Source organism: Myxocyprinus asiaticus, chromosome 3 (assembly GCF_019703515.2).
Source record: "Myxocyprinus asiaticus isolate MX2 ecotype Aquarium Trade chromosome 3, UBuf_Myxa_2, whole genome shotgun sequence".
Taxonomy (NCBI): domain Eukaryota; kingdom Metazoa; phylum Chordata; class Actinopteri; order Cypriniformes; family Catostomidae; genus Myxocyprinus; species Myxocyprinus asiaticus.
The window spans coordinates 58,392,710-58,416,134 of NC_059346.1; the positions used below are offsets into that span (position 1 = coordinate 58,392,710).

Below are 23,425 nucleotides of genomic sequence, written 5' to 3' on the forward strand. Positions count from 1 at the left end.
ACCAGTGCCTCTTCTTCCTGAGATGGCTGAGGAAGTTTGGAATGAACTGCCACATCCTCACATGGTTCTACACCAGCACTGTAGAGAGCATCCTGACTGGCTGCATCACCGCCTGGTACGGCAACAGCACCACCCTCAACCAGAAAGCCCTGCAAAGTGTTGTGCGAACTGCCAGACACATCATCGGAGGTGAGCTTCCCTCCCTCCAGGACATCTATACCAGGCAGTGTGTGAAAAAAGATTGGAGGATCATCAGAGACTCCAGCCACCCAAGCCATGGGCTGCTCTCACTGCTACCATCAGGCAGGCGGTATCGCAGCATCAGGACCTGCACCATGACTTCATGACAGCTTCTACCCCCAAGCAATCAGACTTTTGAACTCTTGATCGCTCATGATACATGTATCAGCACTGCACTTTATTAGCCTCAGACTGGACCCACATTTTATACTTCACTTAATAACACACTGGCAACTGATTATCAACCAACAGCTGAATGTCAACACAACATATTTATTTCCATTAATTACAGTGGGGGGGGTACAGTGTATTTTTATTGTATACAGTCTTCTTATTTTGTGTATACTGTATATTGTATATTATTTTTTCAAGGCTTTGTAAGGCTGACCGCTCGACTGTGTGAGATGAAACGGCACATGGTAAAGCTAAGTATACTCTTGCCTTTAGGGTCAGGGGTGTGAACAATAGTTAAGCTAGTTCAAGTATGAGTGATAGTAATAGTGATGCTTACCTTAGTGCTATTTAGCTCAATTTGATTTGTGTCCAGAATAATTTTAGCTTGAAACAAGCCATTAACTGCTGTCCCATTACTTACTTATGGATATCAACCACACAACGACAACCTGTAATTCTCGTTATAATGATCTTTCCTATAAGGGAGAAGCATCTTTTCATTTTTATAAATGGGTTCCTAAAAGCTCTTACATTTTCAAACTGTTCCTTGGAATGTATTGCTTGCCAGTTTCTCCTGTGTGGCTGCGCATACCTAAATTCATCACAGGGTTTGTTTTGCAGACACATTTTTAAAGCATGCAGTGGTATATTTAGAGGCACTACTATGCAGGGTATTTTTAGTTGCATGGCTGTCAGTAAGAGGGTTTACAGTAGTCATTGTTGCTTGAATGAGTGGGGACTGATTGAAACTGAAACTGATTGAAGCTGTCTGAGACTCAAATATATGCTGACACAGTCATGCTATTGAATGATCTGTCATTTATGTGAGTGAGTTCAGAGGTGGGTTTTGGCCACTTAAAGCATTCTAATGACAGCTACAGCACTTTTCTGTTATACACCTGTTAGGCTGTCACATCAAGGGCAAATATGTGAAATGTGAAACAGGAGAATAGTCTTCTCTCAATGTTTTGTTGCTTGTGTTTAAATTGCTTCAATAAACAAATTGCTTCAATAAATTGGAGGAAAAACTTATTGAAACTAATATTAAAATGTACTTTTTTTACTACACCCCTGGTGTTATTGTGCATGCTACTCCAAATAAAATTTTTTTGTCTTTGTGATCTTTCATCAAAACGTAAAAACTTCCTCCATTTCTGAAATGCCTTTCTCGCAGGTAGTTCCTTTTGACCACATGGCTTGGTTTTTGCTCTGTAATGCATTTTCAGCAATGAGACCTTATATAGACAGGTACACTATATTGCCAAAAGTATTCGCTCACCCATCCAAATAATTTAATTCAGGTGTTCCAATCACTTCCATGGCCACAGGTGTATAACATGAAACACCTAGGCATGCAGACTGCTTCTACAAACATCTGTGAAAGAATGGGCCGCTCTCAGGAGCTCAGTGAATTCCAGCGTGGTACTGTGATAGGATGCCACCTGTGCAACAAGTCCAGTCGTGAAATTTCCTCGCTACTAAATATTCCACAGTCAACTGTCAGTGGTATTATAACAAAGTGGAAGCGATTGGGAATGACAGCAACTCAGCCACGAAGTGGTAGGCCACGTAAAATGACAGAGCGGGGTTAGCGGATGCTGAGGCGCATAGTGCGCAGAGGTCGCCAACTTTCTGCAGAGTCAATCGCTACAGACCTCCAAAGTTCATGTGGCCTTCAGATTAGCTCAAGAACAGTGCGTAGAGAGCTTCATGGAATGGGTTTCCATGGCCGAGCAGCTGCATCCAAGCCATACATCACCAAGTGCAATGCAAAGCGTCGGATGCAGTGGTGTAAAGCACGCCGCCACTGGACTCTAGAGCGGTGGAGACGCGTTCTCTGGAGTGATGAATCACGCTTCTCCATCTGGCAATCTGATGGACGAGTCTGGGTTTGGCGGTTGCCAGGAGAACGGTACTTGTCTGACTGCATTGTGCCAACTGTGAACTTTGGTGGAGGGGGGATTATGGTGTGGGGTTGTTTTTCAGGAGCTGGGCTTGGCCCCTTAGTTCCAGTGAAAGGAACTCTGAATGCTTCAGCATACCAAGAGATTTTGGACAATTCCATGCTCCCAACTTTGTGGGAACAGTTTGGGGATGGCCCCTTCCTGTTCCAACATGACTGCGCACCAGTGCACAAAGCAAGGTCCATAAAGACATGGATGAGCGAGTTTGGTGTGGAAGAACTTGACTGGCCTACACAGAGTCCTGACCTCAACCCGATAGAGCACCTTTGGGATGAATTAGAGCGAAGACTGCGAGCCAGGCCTTCTCGTCCAACATCAGTGTCTGACCTCACAAATGCGCTTCTGGAAGAATGGTCAAAAATTCCCATAAACACACTCCTAAACCTTGTGGAAAGCCTTCCCAGAAGAGTTGAAGCTGTTATAGCTGCAAAGGGTGGGCCGACGTCATATTAAACCCTATGGATTAAGAATGGGATGTCACTTAAGTTCTTATGCGTCTAAAGGCAGATGAGCAAATACTTTTGGCAATATAGTGTATGTGCCTTTCCCAATCATGTCCAATCAATTGAATTTGCCACAGGTGGACTCCAATGAAAGTGTAGAAACATCTCAAAGATGATCCAGAGAAATGGGATGCACCTGAGCTACATTTCAAGTGTCATAGCAAAGGGTCTGAGTACTTATGTCAATGTGAAATTTGTTTTTTCTTTTTAATACATTTGCAAAGTTATCAAAAAATCTGGGATTTGCTTTGTCATTATGGGGTATGGAGTGTAGACTGATGTGAAAAAATAAATAATTTAAAGTATTTTAGCATAAAACTGCAACATAACAAAATGTGAAAAAAATGAAGTGGTCTGAATACTTTCTCAATGCACACTATATTTTACTTTAAGTATTCATCGAGTGGTTCTTAAAAGTTTTTCTTTTTTACTTTCTTTTACTGATCTCATGCGTATTCTGTTCATATAGTGAGGCATGTGGCAATTGATAACATTTTAATGTCGCACTGGTTTTACATGTAGTATGTTGACAGGACATGGCTGGGCATCTCATATTTAAATGCGTTTGTAAATGCTGGCCCCAGCAGCGTAGGTGGTGTCCGAATGTTAGCAAACAGTATACCATTGCTCAGCTGTTTTGGCCTTTCTAACTCTGAGCAGAGAACGAAGAAGAACTTTGCTGTGAGAGTATCAGAGCCTTAAGGGTTTAAGCCTCTGTAGACCCTCTTAAAACAAAGCAAGTGAAAATGTTTGTGCTTTGGACTGTAGCCATTTGAATATGGCCTCTTGTAGCTGTTGACCCTTGCCCCTGCAGACTTTGTTCTCTGCCAGTGAAAGGTGTGAAGGACAAGAGCTCTAAAAAAAGAGAGCAAGGGGCTTATAGGAGGTTGCCTACTGGAATAATGGCCAGATTGTTGATAAATAGTTGACAGTGGCACCTGAGTTAGTGGGGGCTCTGGGGCCCCCAGCTGCCATGGCAACAGAATTCCATACTTCTCCATTGGTTGTTGCACTCTGGACAGCCTACTGGGGTTTGGTGTGAGGAATAAAAGGCCAGAGTTCTCTCAACTGTGAGTCTAAGTTGGGTGTGATTTGGATTGCCTAAAACTATAAATAAACTAGTCGATTTGCTCCAATTGTTGTTATCTACTCTTATTGTTGGAATTGTGATCATTCAAAGAAAGTAAACAATTGTCACCAGCTGATTAGTTGCACGTAAGGTGGATATTAGAGAAGCAGTTAACCATACCATGCCTGGAGTCAGTTTGGACCCTACTCCAGCCCTGGGCGATGAACCCACTCCCCCGGGTAGCTCAGATCAGGACTGTGCCGAATCAGGTCTAGAAGCAGTGATTGGAGACCTTCTGTTACAGTCGGTTGCGGACGATGAATTGGACGGTAAAGTTGGTGATAGAGATGAGCGTTTTTTTGAGTTGGAACTCAACCTTCAGCAAGCCGTGAAGCAGGTACATTGCGATTTGAAGGTTTTTGGCAAAAAGATTGAAGAATGTTTGGAGGAAGCTACAGCCCAGGTTATGCCGGTCATTGAAGCAATTGCTGCCTTGCAGGAAGAGAACGCAAGGTTAAGGATCCAACAAGAGAAGCTTGCAAGACAAGTAATGGCTCTTTGTGAAGTGCTTGGACTGCCTGAACTGAACCTTAAGCAAGAGCAAGATGTTGACCCAACAAACAGCGAGACATCTGATTCTGATGTAAACCCAGTGCCACATCCTCCTACCTTTTCCGCTGCTTGGCGTACATTATCTACATCATCTCCAACCAGTGGTTTCTCACGGAGCAATAGCATGGTGGTATGAATGTGTCTGTGTCTATTTCCTAGACATTTGTCAGATTTTAAACATTATTAGTGGTGTTTGAAAGGCAAGAATCACTATAACTATTGCTAGTACTTACAGTTTGGGGTAAGTAACTCATCCCGCACCATTGGTGCTACAGACATGAATGATACCTAAAATTGTGGGGCTTATTGAGGAGAGGTGTGCTATTACTTTTCTAAGCGATCAGATTTGTGATTTTTGCCTAATTGACTATAAAATGGGAAAAAAATCCTGTAAACTTGCAATGAATGAGGGAATTAGGCCATATCTTGGGAACAGAATATCATAGAGACTTGGTGGGTAGATATTTTGCCTTGGGCCAGTAAGCGACCACCAAGAACACCTTAGTAACTTCTAAGGTGTACTGGGTTAGTAGGCGATATAAGAAAAAAATTATATTGCGGTATTCTTGAAAGCTGAAAACGCAACAAAATTAAGCCACAACACAACAAGAATTATCAGAAAAAAAAATATATCCAAAAAAAAAAAAAAAAGGCTGTACTAATCAAAAAAATCAAAAAATCAAAAGACCACTGCAAAATTATCAGTTTCTCTGGATTTAGGCATGGTTTGAGTAAAATGAACATTTTTGTTTTATTCTATAAAGTACTGGGGAAGTATTTCTCTCAAATTCCAAATAAAAATTTTGTCATTTAGAGCATTTATTTGCAGAAAATTACAACTGGTCAAAATAACCAAAAATATGCAGTGTTTTCAGACCTCGAATAATGCAAAGAAAACAAGTTCATATTAATTTTTAAACAACACAGTACTAATGTTTTAACTTAGGAAGAGTTCAGAAATGAATATTTCGTGAAATAACCCTGATTTTCAATCACAGCTTTTATGCGTCTTGGCATGCTCTCTACCAGTCTTTCACATTGCTGTTGGGTGAATTTATGCCACTCCTGGTGCAAAAATTCAAGCAGCTCAGCTTTGTTTGATGGCTTGTGGCCATCCATCTTCCTCTTTATCACTTTCCAGAGGTTTTCAATGGGGTTCAGGACTGGAGATTGGGCTGGCCATGACAGGGTCCAACCCCATTGAAAACCTCTGGAATTTAGTTATCCCACGTGGAGAGGAATAATTTGACACATGTATACGAATGGAAAATATTTTCACCTCATGAATCTGTTGTCATCATTTTAAATAGCTTTCATTTTGAAAGCATAATTTTTTCCACCACATATTATAACTTATCTAAACTTATGGTGAATAATGTGGGCTGGAAAATATGCCAAATAAAACTATCCAAATGCAGTTTTCAAATGGAAATGAGTTGAAAATATAATCATCTTAAACATTAGGGATGGTCTGCAAAGTTCAAAGTAGTATGAATGGTTAAGTTTGTGTGCATATTAGGTTATACTTTAAAATAGGTTTTATTGCATAACACAGTAATACATAATGAATCATGAAAGTAAAGACTCATATGGCCCATTACGTTTTGATTCATTGAAAGTCTTAGTGTCTGAGTTTGCTTCCAGGAAGGGATTTAATTCAGTCAAATCAGACTTTCCAGGGATCTTTTGATTTAGGGCAAGTTGTGCTCTAGATATAGTACAAATGGTTCACTGAGCTGTAAAAGGTTGATTGTAAGTTAATGATGTATACATTTGTTAAGTGAATAATGGTTTTCTGGATTTGAACATGCAAGAACATTTTTGTTATGATTAGAATTATCTTTACTTGGTCAAAAGATGACTAAAACCCTCTGAATTTGCAAGTGCCAAAGCCTTGATAATCGGGGATTAGTTAAAGGTAAAAAGATGGTGACTTGTGTGGCACAAGATTTGCATGGGATTTACAAGCCTATTTCTGTATTAGCCTGTTGCAGGTCTTTGTATGTATTTGGTGTAGTTCTTTGAAAGTGTGATGTATGGTATTGTGAGAGTCTGCCAGGCAATTGGTCGGTCTCATAATTGGTAAGTGGGACTTTTTCCATAGTATACCAGTAATTGAAAAACTAGTTGTCTCTTTTTGTTGTTTTTTTTTTTGTTTTGTTTTGTTTTTTAAATATAAGGCTGCCAGATTTAACACATTAACAAATTTATGAGATCATTCAATATGTCTAATCCTGTTAAATATATTTAACACACTTAACACATTTACCTAATTTGACATCACAAGTGTTTAATTCAGTTCTTTGTGATTTATAAAAACGCATGAAGATCTCATATCCATACTCATTTATCAGTAAATGATGTGTTGCTGATTTACTTATAAATTATATCCCGACAGGAAGTTTAATAAATGTCAAGTCATTTGCAATCTTGGTGAGGTGAAATTTTAAGAAGTATGAAAGAAAGTAAAATAAGTATGAAATATTACCTGTACGGGTCAGACAAAGCATCAGTGGTACTAATGTTAGTGAAAACAGCATTGGAGGACTTCACTGACAGTAAATGTACTACATTTGGAGATTTGCAACTGTAATACTGCAATACTACAGACAAAAAATGTTTACAGACTGAGGGATAAGTTGAAATTTTTGTCTGTGGTAATAGACAGATTGTTACAGATGAATTAAAGACAGAACATTCCTTTATTTCCTTTTATTCCTATTTATTAGTGACACAAAGAAAAACTGGTAGTATTATAATTAAATCATTATTTTCTATATTGTGATTTTTGTTTATCAATGCAACAAAAACAAGGAATGCTAAATACTGAATGATTACCATATTAATTCCCATTCATCATATCGTGGTAATTATATGGTATTCCAAGGTTCTCTAGAGAGCATTTTTACGGTGGCCGAGAGGTGCAAAACACAACCAAATTGGCAAAGCAAATAAAAGCTAAAAACACAATAAAATTAAGCCACAACATTACGGAAAAGCCAAAACACAACTAAATTATCAGAAAAGAAATATATATATATATATATGCTGTACTTGTATGTCCTAAAGTCATGACTGGAAGTGAGAAGAAACTGTCCGAAGGGGGGATGGGGGTTCCCCTTAAGCGTGTTGCCGTCCGAGCAACACTGTGATGTCATTTTCGGATCATTACTGGTACAGGGTACTAGTGTGTACCTGCAAACTGCTCAGGACAACACATGATTGGTTGAGTTTCTACAAACATATTATTACGCATAACTTTAACAACATTTCAAAAGATTTGAAATCAGTGGGACGAGCAGCCCTCTTCTTTTAAATAGTGTTTAAAAATGATTAATTAATTTAGTTGTGTTGTGCCTTTCGTTGTGTTTTCAGCTTTTATTTGCCACTGTATATATTCGCATTACCATGGTCCATTTTAGAGGTCAACCGATAACTTAGGTGGAGGGAAAGGCCGATAACTCATTAATCGGCAGATAGTTTTTTAAAATCGATTTATAGAATGTCAAAAAATAAATCTTATTCTTTATTTACTATGGCAGGCAAAGACAAAAAGTCCAAAATGAATAAAAATCCAGATGCAGTTTACTGTTCAGTCAAAATCCCAATAATAACCCAATAATGAAGATTTGGTGCATAATGCAGGACTTTTAAGTATAAACAAGCCCTAAACACACCGGGGAGTCTTATTTTGAAATGACGAAATGATAAAAAACTATCAGCAACTATTGCCATATAATATTTCATAAAACCGATCCAAAAAGCAAATATCGGCACAGATTAATCGGGTCTAACGGTCTACCTCTTGTCCATTTCCAAAAAAACATTGTATTACCAATGGCACAATCCAAAAAATAGACAAGCATTGCATTACTGCAGTACTTTGTCCTGAAAACCATTGTAATACATGATACTTTTCACTAAGTATTGGCAGTGTCTGAATTAATAAAATGTGACTAAATTAAAAAATGTCATGTGTACACATGTGTAAATGAAATTTGCTTAGGACAAAGGTAAAAAAAAAAAAAAAAATCATATATAAAAAAAATTTAATTGATTGGGGGATTTAGTTTTCCCAAACATCATTAGATTTTTATTTATTTATTTTTACAACTCATTTCATAATGTGGTCCATAGAGGGTTAATTTATTTTATATTAATGGTTTTTTTTTATTTATTTTTTTGGATTTGCTGATCATTTGCTGGTCTGTTCTACAGTGTAGTGATGGCAGAGGATGACGAGGGAAACTGAAATTAATGTTATTAATGAAGTCGTTACACATGTGTGATCCGTCACACTTTCTCACAATCACATGCACACACACTGATTAACTGTCTGCGATTGTCAGTTCTTATCTTCTTCTGTGATATTTTGCAAAAAAAACAAAAAAAATAACACTGTCAGAAGAAAGATCAAATGTTATATTATAACAAAGAATTACTAGATCATTTATACCTTGTTTTATATGGGCTGTAAAAGCTGAAATCAACCTAAAAAAGAAGTGTATGCTGTATATAATGTCATGTACATTGCAGCATGGTAGGGTTTCAGGAACATGCCTCTTTTTGTTATTAGCTGCGATTAATTTCTTCTTTTTTTGTCATCACTGAACTGGTCTTTTTGCTCTACATGTTTCTCTCCTGTGATGTCACCTGCTGCAACTATGAAAGCTGTCCTGGAATAAACAGAGAAACTAACTCTTAACATTTCACATATGCATGTAAAGTAAAAGCCATGATGTCAGACACATTTTGAATATTAGCGCTTTGGCTAACATCAACGATAGCTGAATGGAAAAGCATAATTCAGAGCTGAAATAAACTTATAACGCTTTTAATAAAGAATGCATCTAATAAAGTTTGCAAACATTTTTATGCATTATCACATGCACTCACTTAGACAGATATGACTGAGATATAAAAAAGGTATTTGAAAAATGTGCATTTTAAAAGTGTTGCGTACAATAACAAACTGTTTCTGATTAGAGCTCTTTTTGAAACAATTTTCTAAAGACCACATTTTGCATTCTTGCACATTTTGCTTTGTCACAAGCATCTCATATTTTGGATACCTAATTTTCCATTCTTTCTAAGTGACAATGCTTTAAACCTTCCCCCTTACCAAGCGTCTGGTGTGGCAAGCATGTCCACAGCGCTTGTGGTGTATTGGAGGAGGGATCAGTGAAGAACTGATGGGTTTCAGGAGAGAGCAGCAAGCAAAGGATCCCAGGGACATTCACAGAAATTACTGAGCTCTCATGCCTGTCTAAATGTCAGCGAGCTTCCACGGCTTTTGTGTAAACACAGCTGTAGTCATAAATCAGATTCAAGGACCAGCCCCTTTTTCCATCTCCCCATTTCCCCTGTGCGCTTCACTCGCTCTTTACTTTGTCTTACCATCTCTCTTTCACTCTGCCAATTTTATTTTTGGACACTCATTTATTTAATTCCCTGCTCTTAAATCTTAATGTCAATTGTTTTACTGTCAATGGTAAGTTGGTTTAGGGATTAGCTGTTCTGAGTTATAAATGTCATCACGGTTTTATTGCCATAGAATCAGATCCTAAATAGGCAGCTAGTAGATTTTATGTTTTTCTTTCCCATGATGGTCCCAAGTTTCTCATGCATATATTATATTTTTTACTTAATACACATTGGCCACAAAAAGTAATTAGACACTTTAGCCACACTTAAAAATGTGTGCATTATATAACAAAATATCAAATCAAGTGGCATTTATTTTGAAGATAGTACAAGCACATTTTTAAAGCAATACATTTTTGTAGAAGTTAAATGATTAAACAACAGATACACTGTTAAATATAAGTATACATTTATATATAAAGGCTTGATAGAGTTTTACTATCTTTGTTTTCCATCCTCACACACAGATGGAGACTGAGCCCGTTTCTCTTGTGGTTGAGCCTGCGAGAGAGATAAAGACCAGTGCTCCTGTACTTCCTAACGGCTCATCCATTAGCTCCATCAACGCTGAGGTGCAGAATGAGAAGCTGACCTCAGAAAAGCTGCAGGACATTGAAGATGAGGAGATCCTGGACAAAATGGTACAAAATCTCAGGAAAATTCCTTTGGATCTATGTCCTAGTGGTTCGCACATATGCTCTGACACATTGAGTCATGTCGCTTATGTGGGCGACACAAGTTCGAATACGGCTTGCAACATTTTTTGATCCTGTTACCCTCTCTTAGCATCACAATTTGGACATACTGTTCTCTCTGCAGTATGTCGATCCAATAAAAAAATAATATGACACAAGGTCAAAAATACCTAAAAGTAACATGAGATAACATCAAACCAAAAATTTACCCCATTTACTTTCTTAATACACGTTCCGTGTCTATTAGAGTATGACAGTGCCCGCCCACTTTTTCAGCTGTCTTGGTTCCGGAAGTGTTTTTCCCTTTCATTTTTTCCACTGGGATTTCATAAAAGTCTTCACAAAAGCATTCTAAGACATGAACCAAACCAACCAGCTAAGAGGTGAATATCCTCACCTTTGATCAAGTTTTGATTTGAAGCAAAAAATTATTTGAAAATCGGATAACAAGACTGTGTAGGCTGCAACGGGGCTAAAGGCACACCTTAACGAAAATGTGCTTCTTTCTGGTCACAAAATGTATCAAGATTGGAAAAATACATTTCTATTTATTAACTAATGATGGAGCAACATGTTTGAAACATGTTTGGAAAAAAACTAATAATAACGGAATGTTGTTTGATTTAAAATTATTAGTATTATTATTATTATTATTTTTAAATGGCAAGAAGGTATTTGACCTCACACCTGGGGTAAACGGCTCCCACACTCGTGTGGATATAGGGACAATAGTTATGGGGCAGAATTTGTCAACTTGTCAACAAATACATTAGAGACATTGAGTAACTGATTATAATCATTCTTATTCAAAATAACCCCTTCAGAAAAGGGTTAACCTTTTTCTGTTAATTTCAATCAAATTTGACAAAGTATTCTATAAACAAATTAATCTCCATTGTGATTGGATCAGTAAAAAGCTGGGTTTCCATCCACGTATTTTTATGTGCATTTTGGGATATCGCATAAAAACTGCTGGATGGAAACACCAAGATGCAAATAAAATCCCCAAAATGCACATAAATGTATATGCTTGCTTGAGGTGGATACATTTATTATTCGATAATAAGAAATGTGCATAAACTAAGATGAAAACACATTTACTGAATAAACTCCTATTTTATTTATTAGGAATACAGGATGTGCATCAGAATCAAGTCATGTGACAAAATAACTAGTTTCTAACTGAACAAACCAGAGGACCAGTCATTGCATCTGAAATGTTGCTCTGGTCATCATGAAATAATGGTGTCCTGAAAATCCAAAGCCTGCATAATGTTTGCAGAGCAAATAATTTGAATACAAACATGTGTCGAAGAGCAGGTTTATTGACACTTAAATATATTAGAGCCGCACGGCAAAGACATAAGGAAGGAGGAACGCATACACATAGTTCTCCCAGAATTTTGTGATGCGCTGTTGCTCCCAGACAAGAGACACAGTTCTTTAGAGTGTTTTGTCTGCATGCTATAAACCGAAAGTATTTTAGTAAAAAAAGAGTCACAGTAACTATGTTTCCATCCAAGGGTTTTTTGGCGACAAAAGATGTAGCGCATCAAAAGTTTACCGATATATCTGATGGAAAGTATTTAACTCTAGCGCATAAACTCTATGTCGATATTTCAAATGTCGCAAAAAACTGGTTTGGAAAAAAATGTGTCTAGAAAATTGGCATTAACGCAAAAATATAGTGTCACATGACAGAATTTACCCCAATCGTTAGCCTGTGTTAATCATGACGACAAGACATACATTCTTGAAAGCCAATTTACTGTACATGTAGCATTACTCGCACTGTTATGGATTGGTCTTAAATGCATAACTGCACAGATCCGATGCTGCAAACACATCTGCGTCATGACACTTCCAGGAGTGCCAACACAAATATCTCGTATGTATCATGCACCTGTCATCAACATGTGCACAGAGAACAAATGAATGGCCACTCATTGCGATTCATTTAATCGCGGTAGCAATCCATTTATTTATCGAAGTTGCTTTTCCACACCATTCAAAATAATAGATGGCAGTCACAGAATTAGTCCACAATACAAAAAACATATAATTTCTATGCACAAAGATGTTTTAAATTAAAAATACACAATACTATGAGAAAAGCTTCAGTGTTGTTTTTTTGGAACACTAACATAAAGCCCAATTCTATAAAATTATTGTTTAGCTTACTTTTGAAAAAAAATGCCGGCAAAATTCCCTGTATTAAATAAAATAAATTACCAAACGAAAAAATAATATCGGCCTACATATACTTGAAATCAGAATTATTTGTCCAATGCCGAGTTCACTTTCAGAAAACTAGCTTTTGAACATTTTAAAACGTACCCTCTTTACCTCGGATCGCATTTGCTGAGCTTCAGAAAATGTAAATTTCATTATGACACTAAAATTAATTTGAGATGATAATCAAGTTCAGTTGATCGTTAAAAGTTGCTGGACAAATATGCGGGACATAATGCAGTTGTGATGGCGATGCTTTAGATTAGATGATTGTTCAAAATAGCCTATTGAATATCAGGAATGTATCATATATGTAAACCCTGATATTACACCGCTTACATTTTTCTTAAATAGCTGTTCACACAGCATATACACATCGATGGATGCTCCTTACACTAAGACCAAAAATTTCCCCACTACTTGGTGCAGGTTGTCAGCTTGAACAGGGCCATGATGATTCGCTTTCGAGTCGGAACCGGTGGCAACCTGATAGGCGCAACATCAGGACCATTATTACAGTCCTATCAGAAGGGCAACTGCTCCCTTTTGACTGCAATTCCTCGTCTTCTGATTGCATTTATTTGTAAAATTAAAATGACAGTAAGCTGTCTAATTTCAATGAATTGTCTCAATACTCTCCCCATTTTACAAATTGGGGACATCTGGGAGGCGAAAAGTACACAATTAGCGATATACACACATTTCTTTATGGAAACGGCTTAAGAGCAGATTTCTTTTGTGATTAAAAACCTATGCGACAAAGTGTTTTTTTAAGCATAATGCCATCACACACCATTTTTATTGATAAAAGGACATTTGAATGGAAACAGGCAGAAGACAGCAAATTTCACAAACATTTTTACGCATTTTCGCTTTGTCAATATCAGAACAGCGCGAAAAGTAGGTTAGTGGCTTCAATTTCTCAGAAAGTGAAAATATTGTTCTTTTGAACACATTGGATAGAAACGCAGCTTTATTTGCACATTGTTTTTGCGATATTATGGTTTTTCACGTACATTTAATTCGCAACTTGGAAGAAAACGCAATGATTTCATGGATCAGGAAACTTTTGCAGTGTTTAGTGACAAACAGGTGTTAAGGAAAGTACTGTGGTAGATTTGGAATAAAATAAAATAAAATGTGCCTTTTACCCTGGGGTGCATTTAGCCCCGTTGTACCCTACTTAACGTCTTTCATGAGGGAATGAACCACAAACTTATGAAGCATTGCGAAGGACATAATCGAAATAAAAATGCTGGAAATATATAAAACTATTGATATTAAGATTATAAAATATTTTAAGTTTACTGCAAAATATTCAGATGTACAGTGCATCCGGAAAGTATTCACAGCGCTTCACGTTTTCCACATTTTGTTATGTTACAGCCTTATTCCAAAATTGATTAAATTCATTATTTTCCTCAAAATTCTACAAACAATACCCCATAGTGACAACGTGAAAGAAGTTTGTTTGAAATCTTTGCAAATTTATTAAAAATAAAAAACGAAAAAAATCACATGTACATAAGTATTCACAGCCTTTGCTATGACACTCAAAATTGAGCTCAGGTGCATCCTGTTTCCACTGATCATCCTTGAGATGTTTCTACAACTTGATTGGAGTCCACCTGTGGTAAATTCAGTTGATTGGACATGATTTGGAAAGGTGCACACCTGTCTATATAAGGTGCCACAGTTAACAGTGCATGTCAGAGCACAAACCAAGCCATGAAGTTCAAGGAATTATCTGTAGACCTCCGAGACAGGATTGTATCGAGGCACAGATCTGGGGAAGGGTACAGAAAAATTTTAGTGGCCTCCATCATCCGTAAATGGAAGAAGTTTGGATGAAAACCTGCTCCAGAGCGCTCTGGACCTCAGACTGGGGCGAAGGTTCATCTTCCAACAGGACAACGACCCTAAGCACACAGCCAAGATAACAAAGGAGTGGCTCCGGGACAACTCTGTGAATGTCCTTGAGTGGCCCAGCCAGAGCCCAGACTTGAACCCTATTGAACATCTCTGGAGAGATCTGAAAATGGCTGTGCACCGACACTCCCCATCCAACCTGATGGAGCTTGAGAGGTCCTGCAAAGAAGAATGGGAGAAACTGCCCAAAAATAGGTGTACTCAAAAAGACTTGAGGCTGTAATTGGTGCCAAAGGTGCTTCAACAAAGTATTGAGCAAAGGCTGTGAATACTTATGTACATGTGATTTTTTTTTTTTTTTTTTTTTTGTTTTTTATTTTTAATACATTTGCAAAGATTTCAAACAAACTTCTTTCACGCTGTCATTATGGGGTATTGTTTGTAGAATTTTGAGGAAAATAATGAATTTAATCCATTTTGGAATAAGGCTGTAACATAACAACATGTGGAAAAAGTGAAGCGCTGTGAATACTTTCCGGATGCACTGTATCAGTAGATTGAGAGTGTAGGGAGACCGACTCGATTGCGTAATTCAGTGTCACAGGAGTGGGCCAATATAATCAATTTCTGATGGATAAATCAAGTCCCATCCTACATTTTTTATGAGGTGTATTTTACAGTATGTAGGTTAAATATCCTATTTCACTCGGAAATGCATCCCATTACTGAAGTAAAATGGTTTGCGATCATGGTTTCATGTTTCCTTTAACAATGATAATGCATTAAAGAGATTAACATTAATCAGGATTGATATTTTTATTATGATTATTATTTGTTTGGGTGGGGTTTTTTGTTTGCTTTTACAGCTTGATGACTGTAAAGACTTTGAAGAAAGGAAAATGATCAGGGCTGCAATGAGAGAACTCCGAAAGAAAAAGCGAGGTAAATACCTCTCTACTTTTGTTTTTATAGCCCTTCCTCTCTTCTTCTGCCCTTCTTCTCTCCTCTCTGTGATACTCTTTGAGTATCTGTTCTAGACATATCTCTGCTAGACATTCTTTGTTCTTCCTTTTATTCAATCTGATGTATCTCTCTCTCTCTCTCTCTGCTCTCAGAGGCTAAGCTGGGGTGCACACTGGAGGAAATGGGTAGGGATGCTGGATCATGTGTGCTTTTGCCCAGTTCACTCTTCGCTGAGCCCTAGTAACGTTTTTACTGTGGGGCTTACGAAGCATCATTTAGAGCTTTTGATAGCTGATGTTTTTGTCTGTGCTTGTATTTAACTCATGAGTGTGATACTCTGATTACTCCTGTCCTTTTATTAATGTTAGATTGTGCATGAAAGTGTATGTGTTTTGTAATCATGTGGTACTGCTCACTTTGTGTTTGCTTAATAGAATTGACATATTCGAAGCCCCTAAGAGGACTGGGTGGGGATTTATTTAATTTTTTTCTGAAATAGTTTTGTGTTACCTCGCAATACGTTTTGCATTCCCTCACAATAAGTTTTGTGTGCCCTCACAATAAATTTACCATGGTTTTACTAAAATAACCATATTTTAACCTTGATATTCATAGTAAAACCATATTAATAATACAGGAAAACAAAAACTATGGTAATAAAAATCATACTTTTGTGGTTATTTTGATTTTACTACAAATACCATTGTATTTGTAGTAACCACAAGATTAACTATGGTTAATCTATAATAAAACTATGGTTACTATATGGATACAGTATACTGTAATAAAACCATGGTTTCTGCCAAAAGAACATGGTTACTTAACTAACTTTTCATAGTTGGCCTACTACAATATTACTATAGTAAAACCATGGTTTCTGTCAAAAAATAAGTAAATAAAATTATAATAATAATAAAAGGTTAGCCTAAAACAATCATGGTTACTACAATATTACTACAGAAAAAACATGTTTTCCACCAAAAACTATGGTTACTACCAGGGTAGGAAATTTGCACCCGCCAAATGCGGGTAAATCATGCGCAGTGGTGGGTAATTTTGCTCATCCACCCACCACTGTGGCAGGTGACATAGACATCCCGGAGTGACATAAGACAAGAAATGTCGTGTTACAAACAGACGTGCATTTGAAGAAGCACACTTGATTATATTTTGAAGAACAGATGACAGAAAAGCTGTCTGTGCATGTCTGATTCACTGGAACGCACGCATTTCACGAGTTCTCACTATTTCTTCACTGGAACACTTTGCAAGAATTGTGTCATATATGGCCACGTACACACTAAAAAGTTTCGGGTGTGACAACTGCATTTAAATATGGGAGTGAATCCCCTATTTTTTCATTCCATGTACATGTACGGGACACAGGACTGACTCCCTTGGGTAACACCATCCGGCAATGGTTAGCTGCCGTTAACGGAATCACTGTCTTTTGTTCACGCTCGTCTAAGCGGCTGCTGTTTAAAGAGTGCATGCACTCATGCTGGACTATTATCAAAGAATCTCTGCTGTATGTACCAGTTATCCCAAGACTGCAGGGATGTTTAGAGAAACTATTGAGGAGTGACAGACTGGAAAGTATGAATGAGAGGAGATACGCACATAACTCTGTGAGTCTGATTTGCACCAGGAGAAGATGGAAACATCTCGAATGCGCCACTGATCATGTAATTAACCTTAATGAGTTGTTCGGTTCAGTTCTGTACACACTACGTAGAATTTTTGAGAATGCGGCTGTCACTTCCTGAATTTTTGGGGAGTTTACCTCGGTTGTATAATGTGGTTGCCACTCACGTATTTTATCGAACTGTATATGTACAGAACAGGTTTAAGCACTAAAAGGTGAACTGACAACCGTATTTAGTTGCCGTGTGTACGTAGCCTATCAGTAGCTGTATATGATCAACATTGGAACTACAGGTGAATTGGTATATGTTGTCACAGGTTGAAGGAGTGGCAGGACCCAAATGCAGAGTAAAAGGGAATTTATTAACAAAAAACAAGGCAAACAAAAACTACCCCATAGGGTTAAACACAGTCACGGCTGGAAACCCACTGAAGCTGGGCTGTGTCCAGGACCGGAATCAACAGACGGGAAACTGGACCAACTGGAGACCAACATGAATCACGAAACAAGACAAACTGGCACTGGACAGTACACACGAGGAGACTAAAAGAGGGAGAGAAATCAAACGGGTTAACAAGCAGGACATGTGTGACTAATGAACTAATAATAAGCAAACAAGGAGGCGGGGTATGACGCAAGAATGAGAGACACGTGGCAATACACAAACAAAACAAAGCCACGTGCTCTCACAAGACACAGACACCCGAATGGCCTGAGCACATATCGCCAAGACAACAGGCAACATGCGCTCATGCCAACCCTGAGCGTACATCGTGAGTCAAACGCCATACGATGCACACAACAGGCAACAAAAGGATAAAGGACACCTGTGCGAGGGTTCGGCCACACAAATCCGACACCTCAGACCGAAGTGGCTGAACCTCATCACAACGTGAAGACGTGAGCACAAAGCAAAGCGCATCAGTGGTCGCGAGAGACAGACATAAACAATTGACATGAGTGCATGCCACCAAGATGACATAAGCGCAATGCACTCACGGCAATAACAGACAGAATATGGAGCATGCGTGTCCGGATCCCGACACCAACCGAAACCGAACCAGACAGGGAAGTCAGGATCCAGACACCATGCTCCAAACATGAAACATGAGACTAGCCGAGGAGCGCATGTCAGGGAAATCACAACCGAAGCCGTGCACTCACACAAAGACAGAGAACAAAACACAAGACAGACATAGAACAATGATGTTACAGTCTTGCCACATAAAAACCCAGACTGACAAAGTGACAGGACCGTGACATGTGTCATAATCCAGTACAACCTCGGAAAGGGTTCTTGAACAAGAAGTTTCTCTTCTGTGCCTATCTACTCTTTAGCCTCCATTGAATGTTGCAGAATTATCATTATTATAATAATTATAGCTTGGTATTATATGTTATATTTTATATTCTAAAATAACATACACTGGTGGCCAAAAGTTTGGAAAAATGTACAGATTTTGCTGTTTTGGAAGGAAATTGGTACTTTAATTCACCAAAGTGGCATTCAACTGATCACAAAGTATCACTATAAACATCGCCATCACTATTTGAAAAAAGTCATTTTTGATCAAATCTAGACAGGCCCCATTTCCAGCAGCCATCACTCCAACACCTTATCCTTGAGTAATCATGCTAAATTGCTAATTTGGTACTAGAAAATCACTTGCCATTATATCAAACACTACTGAAAGCTATTTGGTTCGTTAAATGAAGCTTAACATTGTCTTTGTGTTTGTTTTTGAGTTGCCACAGTAAGCAATAGACTGGAATGTCTTAAGGTCAATATTAGGTCAAAAATGGCAACAAAAAAGAAACCGCTTTCTCTAGAAACTCATCAGTCAATCATTGTTTTGAGGAATGAAGGCTGTGCAATGCTTGAAATTGCTTGAATGCTTGAAGATTTCATACAAAGGTGTACACTACAGTCTTCAAAGACAAAGGACATCTGGCTCTAACAAGGACAGAAAGAGATGTGGAAGGCCAGATGTACAACTAAACAAGAGGATAAGTACATCAGAGTCTCTACTTTGAGAAATAGACGCCTCACATGTCCTCAGCTGGCAGCTTCATTGAATTCTACCCGCTCAACAACAGTTTCACGTACAACGGTAAAGAGAAGACTCAGGGGTCTTATGGTAAGAATTGCAAAGTAAAGCCACTTTTGAAACAGAAAAACAAAAAGAAAAGTTTAGAGTGGGCAAAGAAACACAGACATTGGACAACAGATAATTGGAAAAGAGTGTTATGGATCTTATCCCCATTGAGCTTTTGTGGGATCAGCTAGACTGTAAGGTGCGTGAGAAGTGCCCGACAAGAAAGCCACATCTATGGCAAGTGCTACAGGAAGCGTGGGGTGAAATGTCACCTGAGTATCTGGACAAACTGACAGCTAGAATGCCAAGGATCTGCAAAGCTGTCATTGTTGCATGTGGAGGATTTTTTGATGAGAACTCTGAAGTATTTTTTTTTTTCAAATTGTAATTGTAATTTTTCACATTATTAATGTCCTGACTATACATTGTGATCAGTTGAATGCCACTTTGGTGAATAAAAGTACCAATTTCTTTCCATAAGAGCAAAATCTGTGCATTATTCCAAACTTTTGGCCGCCAGTATAGTTAAAATTTTATATTTCCCTCGCAAAACTTACTGCGAGGGAAAGCAAAACTCTTTCAGAAAAAAAATTACCACCCTGTCCTGTTGGGGGGTCTGTAAACACACATGGTACTACATTCATCGATTATTAAACAAAAATTGTAATAACATTGATTTTTCTAATAGTAACAGTACAATACAAATTTAATGATATTAAAAATGCTTAAAATGATAAACATAAAATCTTCTGCCCATTATTCTTTATTTTTTGGACTTGATATATTTTAGCGAGATCTCACATCTTTGTGCCAGTGATATGTGCAGTATATGTGTGTGTGTGTGTGTGTGTGTGTTTTATTTTAACCATGCCTTGGAGTTGTATATGAGGGCATACCTGATTATTTTGGAATTTAGATATCAAAATATACAGTGTATTTTGCATCAGATGGTACCTTTAGTGATATTTCAACCCTTTCCTCTCTCCTACTTTAACATCCTACTTCTCAGTATTTCCTCCAGGAGACAAACACGTAAATAGGTGGACATTTAATGACAGAGTCCATTAAGAAATCCAATATTAACCAAATTAAATATTGACCAATGGCATCAAATTTAAATACTAATATGGCCACTAAGATGGCCACTGATGTATTGTGCATCACTAATCTGAATCCATGCCCTCTCTCATCCACATTTTCCTCTGTCTTCATCCTAATTTCTCTTTCCTTTGTCATTCATAATCACTCCTGACTTTCATATTCCCATCCTCCTCAGATCAGAGAGAAAAGGAGAGAGATGTTCGTCTGAAGGAGCTCAGACAGCAGAGAGAAGAGAGGGCTCAGAAAACTCGGGTGGGTGGAGACACCAGTGAAGTGGTAATGAAGAAGACTGAGCGGTCTACAGATGGCTCCACCATCAGCCACATAACCAATCGTGTTTCAAAGACAGGTACTGCAACAGTAGAGTACTAAACTCTGCTTGTATGAGTTTGAAGAGAAGAGGAGATTATTGTGGTATTTATCGGCACAGCTTATTCTGACCAAGAACTGCCCACGTAGACAGGAAGAGGGTGTCTGACCAATATACAAAGTGACAAGCCAGAGTTTACTTGTTTAAATATCTGAATTATCCCCGAGAGCAAAGGAGAGTATACAGGTGTGATCAAGGATGCCTTGCATGCTTGCTACTAAAGGTCTCAAATAAGACTCATATCTTTAAATGATTCAAAGCTGTAAATTTGGTCAAATCCAATGAATGCTTTTCCCTTGAACTGCTCCATGAAGCAGTCTGGGAACTCTGGTGGACTAATACAAATCTTTACTTACTTTATATTGGAGCTTGTTGTTTTGAGAAAGCTTTTGCTAATTTGGTGTGCAATATGCATTAGACAGTGCATAAGCAGTCCTTTTATCAAACAAGCTGCACTGAATATGTTTATATTCAGTGCAAACCTGTTTGTGGCCTGTTTGTAACTTGATTGTAACACTGTTATTGTTTGCATGTGCAGATGATGCTGGCAGGACGTCCCGCAGCACTATCATGGAATCCAGCTATGTTCAAAAGACAGAGAGTGAGTTCATTAGACCCTCTTTGTACTCATACTCTGGGAAAATTCACTAAAGCCTGGTTCACACTGTGCGATTTTGCCGTCTGAGACAAATTTTGGCGATCGCAAAATATTTTTGTCGTAGGCTTTCGTCAGCCTCTGATTGCTTAGTGTGGCATATTTACTGACAGCCAATTAACTGCCTTTGTGATGAATCTTTGCCTCCGACAAAGTTCTGGCAGTGTCACAAATCGTACAGTGGTCAAGCTCAGTTTATTTATAGAGCACATTTAAAAACAACAAGTGTATACCAAGGTGCTGTACATGGGCAAATAAAACAATGAATTAAGGGGAAATAAAAAAAACAAGATTGACATTAAAAACAATAAACAAAACAATATACATTCATACAAAAGCACCAAGTGTGCACCCTGCTTAAGAATTAAATGTGCCCTCTTATAGCATTGTTTATTTGCACATGCTGTCACATTGTTTCAGGGCCAGATTCACTAAAGGAGTTATGCAAATCGGTTAACAGTGTACCACAAATATTTTGTGCTGAATGCCTTTTGCACGACACAATTTCCCATCTTCCAGGCCGGTTCTGAGTGCAAGGTTGTGGAGGATCCGGCATCACCCCAGAACTGTAATCCAGACACCTAAATCGGCTCTTTAAAGTGCTTAAAGTGCCCTCGGCTACATTGCACTTCTGGATATCTGGCATGATCAATAGAAAACGTACACAATGTCAATTACACAAGGCAAATAGCACAGAGTTTTGTTAAAAAAAAAAATAATAATAAAAAAGTACAATTGGACCCAATTTGTATTAGGTGTCTTTAACTACTATATACTTAAGCATTTGAAACAATGTACTTATTATGTACATGACTTGAAATACTTGTGCCGCAGCGCTATTTTGGTGCATTTAGCACTTGGAATGCAAGTGGTTAGTGAAGAAGACACAGGCATGCAGAAGTGGCACATCTGTTTAGTAAATTCACCCCTTTTTATTTCAGCATGATGACATAAAAATAAATTGACTGTGGTGACATTTTTGGAAATGTATATTACCTGGTTCATTACACGTATCGCAGCTGTTCTGAGGTGAAATGTCCACTGTTTTGCTCTAAAAGCAAGTTAAATGTTCTCCCAAACAGATGAGGTGAAGATTAATACTCTGTTGAGATTTAAATTAACAAAACCTACCTACCTTACTACCCTAAACCTAACCGATAGTGTCATAACAAATGTGAGATGAAAAATGCAGTTGTTGAAGTAACCGTGTCATTTTGTGGTGCTTCTATGACACCTTTGGCTCACGTGTTTGACTCGCGTGCTCTTCAGGGTAGGGTTGCACCAGCTGTGCGTAAGGTCTTAATTAAGTTGGAATGTAAAGTTCACACTAAGGGCTTAGTAACTACTAGATAGTTTGTAACTAAGTCAGTGCTTAATTTGGTTGTATGGCAAAACTTAGCTAGTAGATCGTAAGCTCTCCGTAAAGTGATGCGTATTCGCATAATATGACGTTTACCTGAATTGATCCAATAAGAAGCCTTCAAATTTGAACACTAAAGTGTTCAAATGATGTGCATTTCAGTTTTATTATGTTACAGTTAATGTTCAAACCTTGTTTTCTCACATAACTGTCAGCTGTTATAAATATCCCCATTTAAATACGATCCGTAATAAATTATAGATTTAATAAATAGTATATTCAGCCTATGCAAATAATATTATTCAGGAACTGTATCTAAAATTAATAATGGGCAATAAATGAATAGGCTGGAACAACTGACATTTATTCATTTTAATATCCTATATATTTTGTATGTGTTGAAACTTGACACCAGGCGACGCACCTGTGAAGTGCACTGTTAGATCGGTTTCA

At 37.9% G+C, this 23,425-nt stretch overlaps 1 protein-coding gene across 4 annotated transcripts in view; it reads left to right on the plus strand.

Moving 5' to 3' along the window:
- The window catches only part of LOC127424014 (smoothelin-like), a 111,979-nt gene that overhangs the window by 71,938 nt on the left and 16,616 nt on the right, over positions 1-23,425 (plus strand). For 2 of the 4 annotated variants that reach the window (XM_051668779.1, XM_051668788.1), the window contains exons 11-15: positions 10,454-10,627; positions 15,649-15,724; positions 15,898-15,930; positions 20,763-20,936; positions 21,496-21,558. In XM_051668779.1, coding sequence (XP_051524739.1) covers positions 10,454-10,627; positions 15,649-15,724; positions 15,898-15,930; positions 20,763-20,936; positions 21,496-21,558 — 520 coding nt within the window. The remainder of the gene's footprint in view (positions 1-10,453; positions 10,628-15,648; positions 15,725-15,897; positions 15,931-20,762; positions 20,937-21,495; positions 21,559-23,425) is intronic. The other 2 variants (XM_051668797.1, XM_051668806.1) reach the window with 1 other exon arrangement.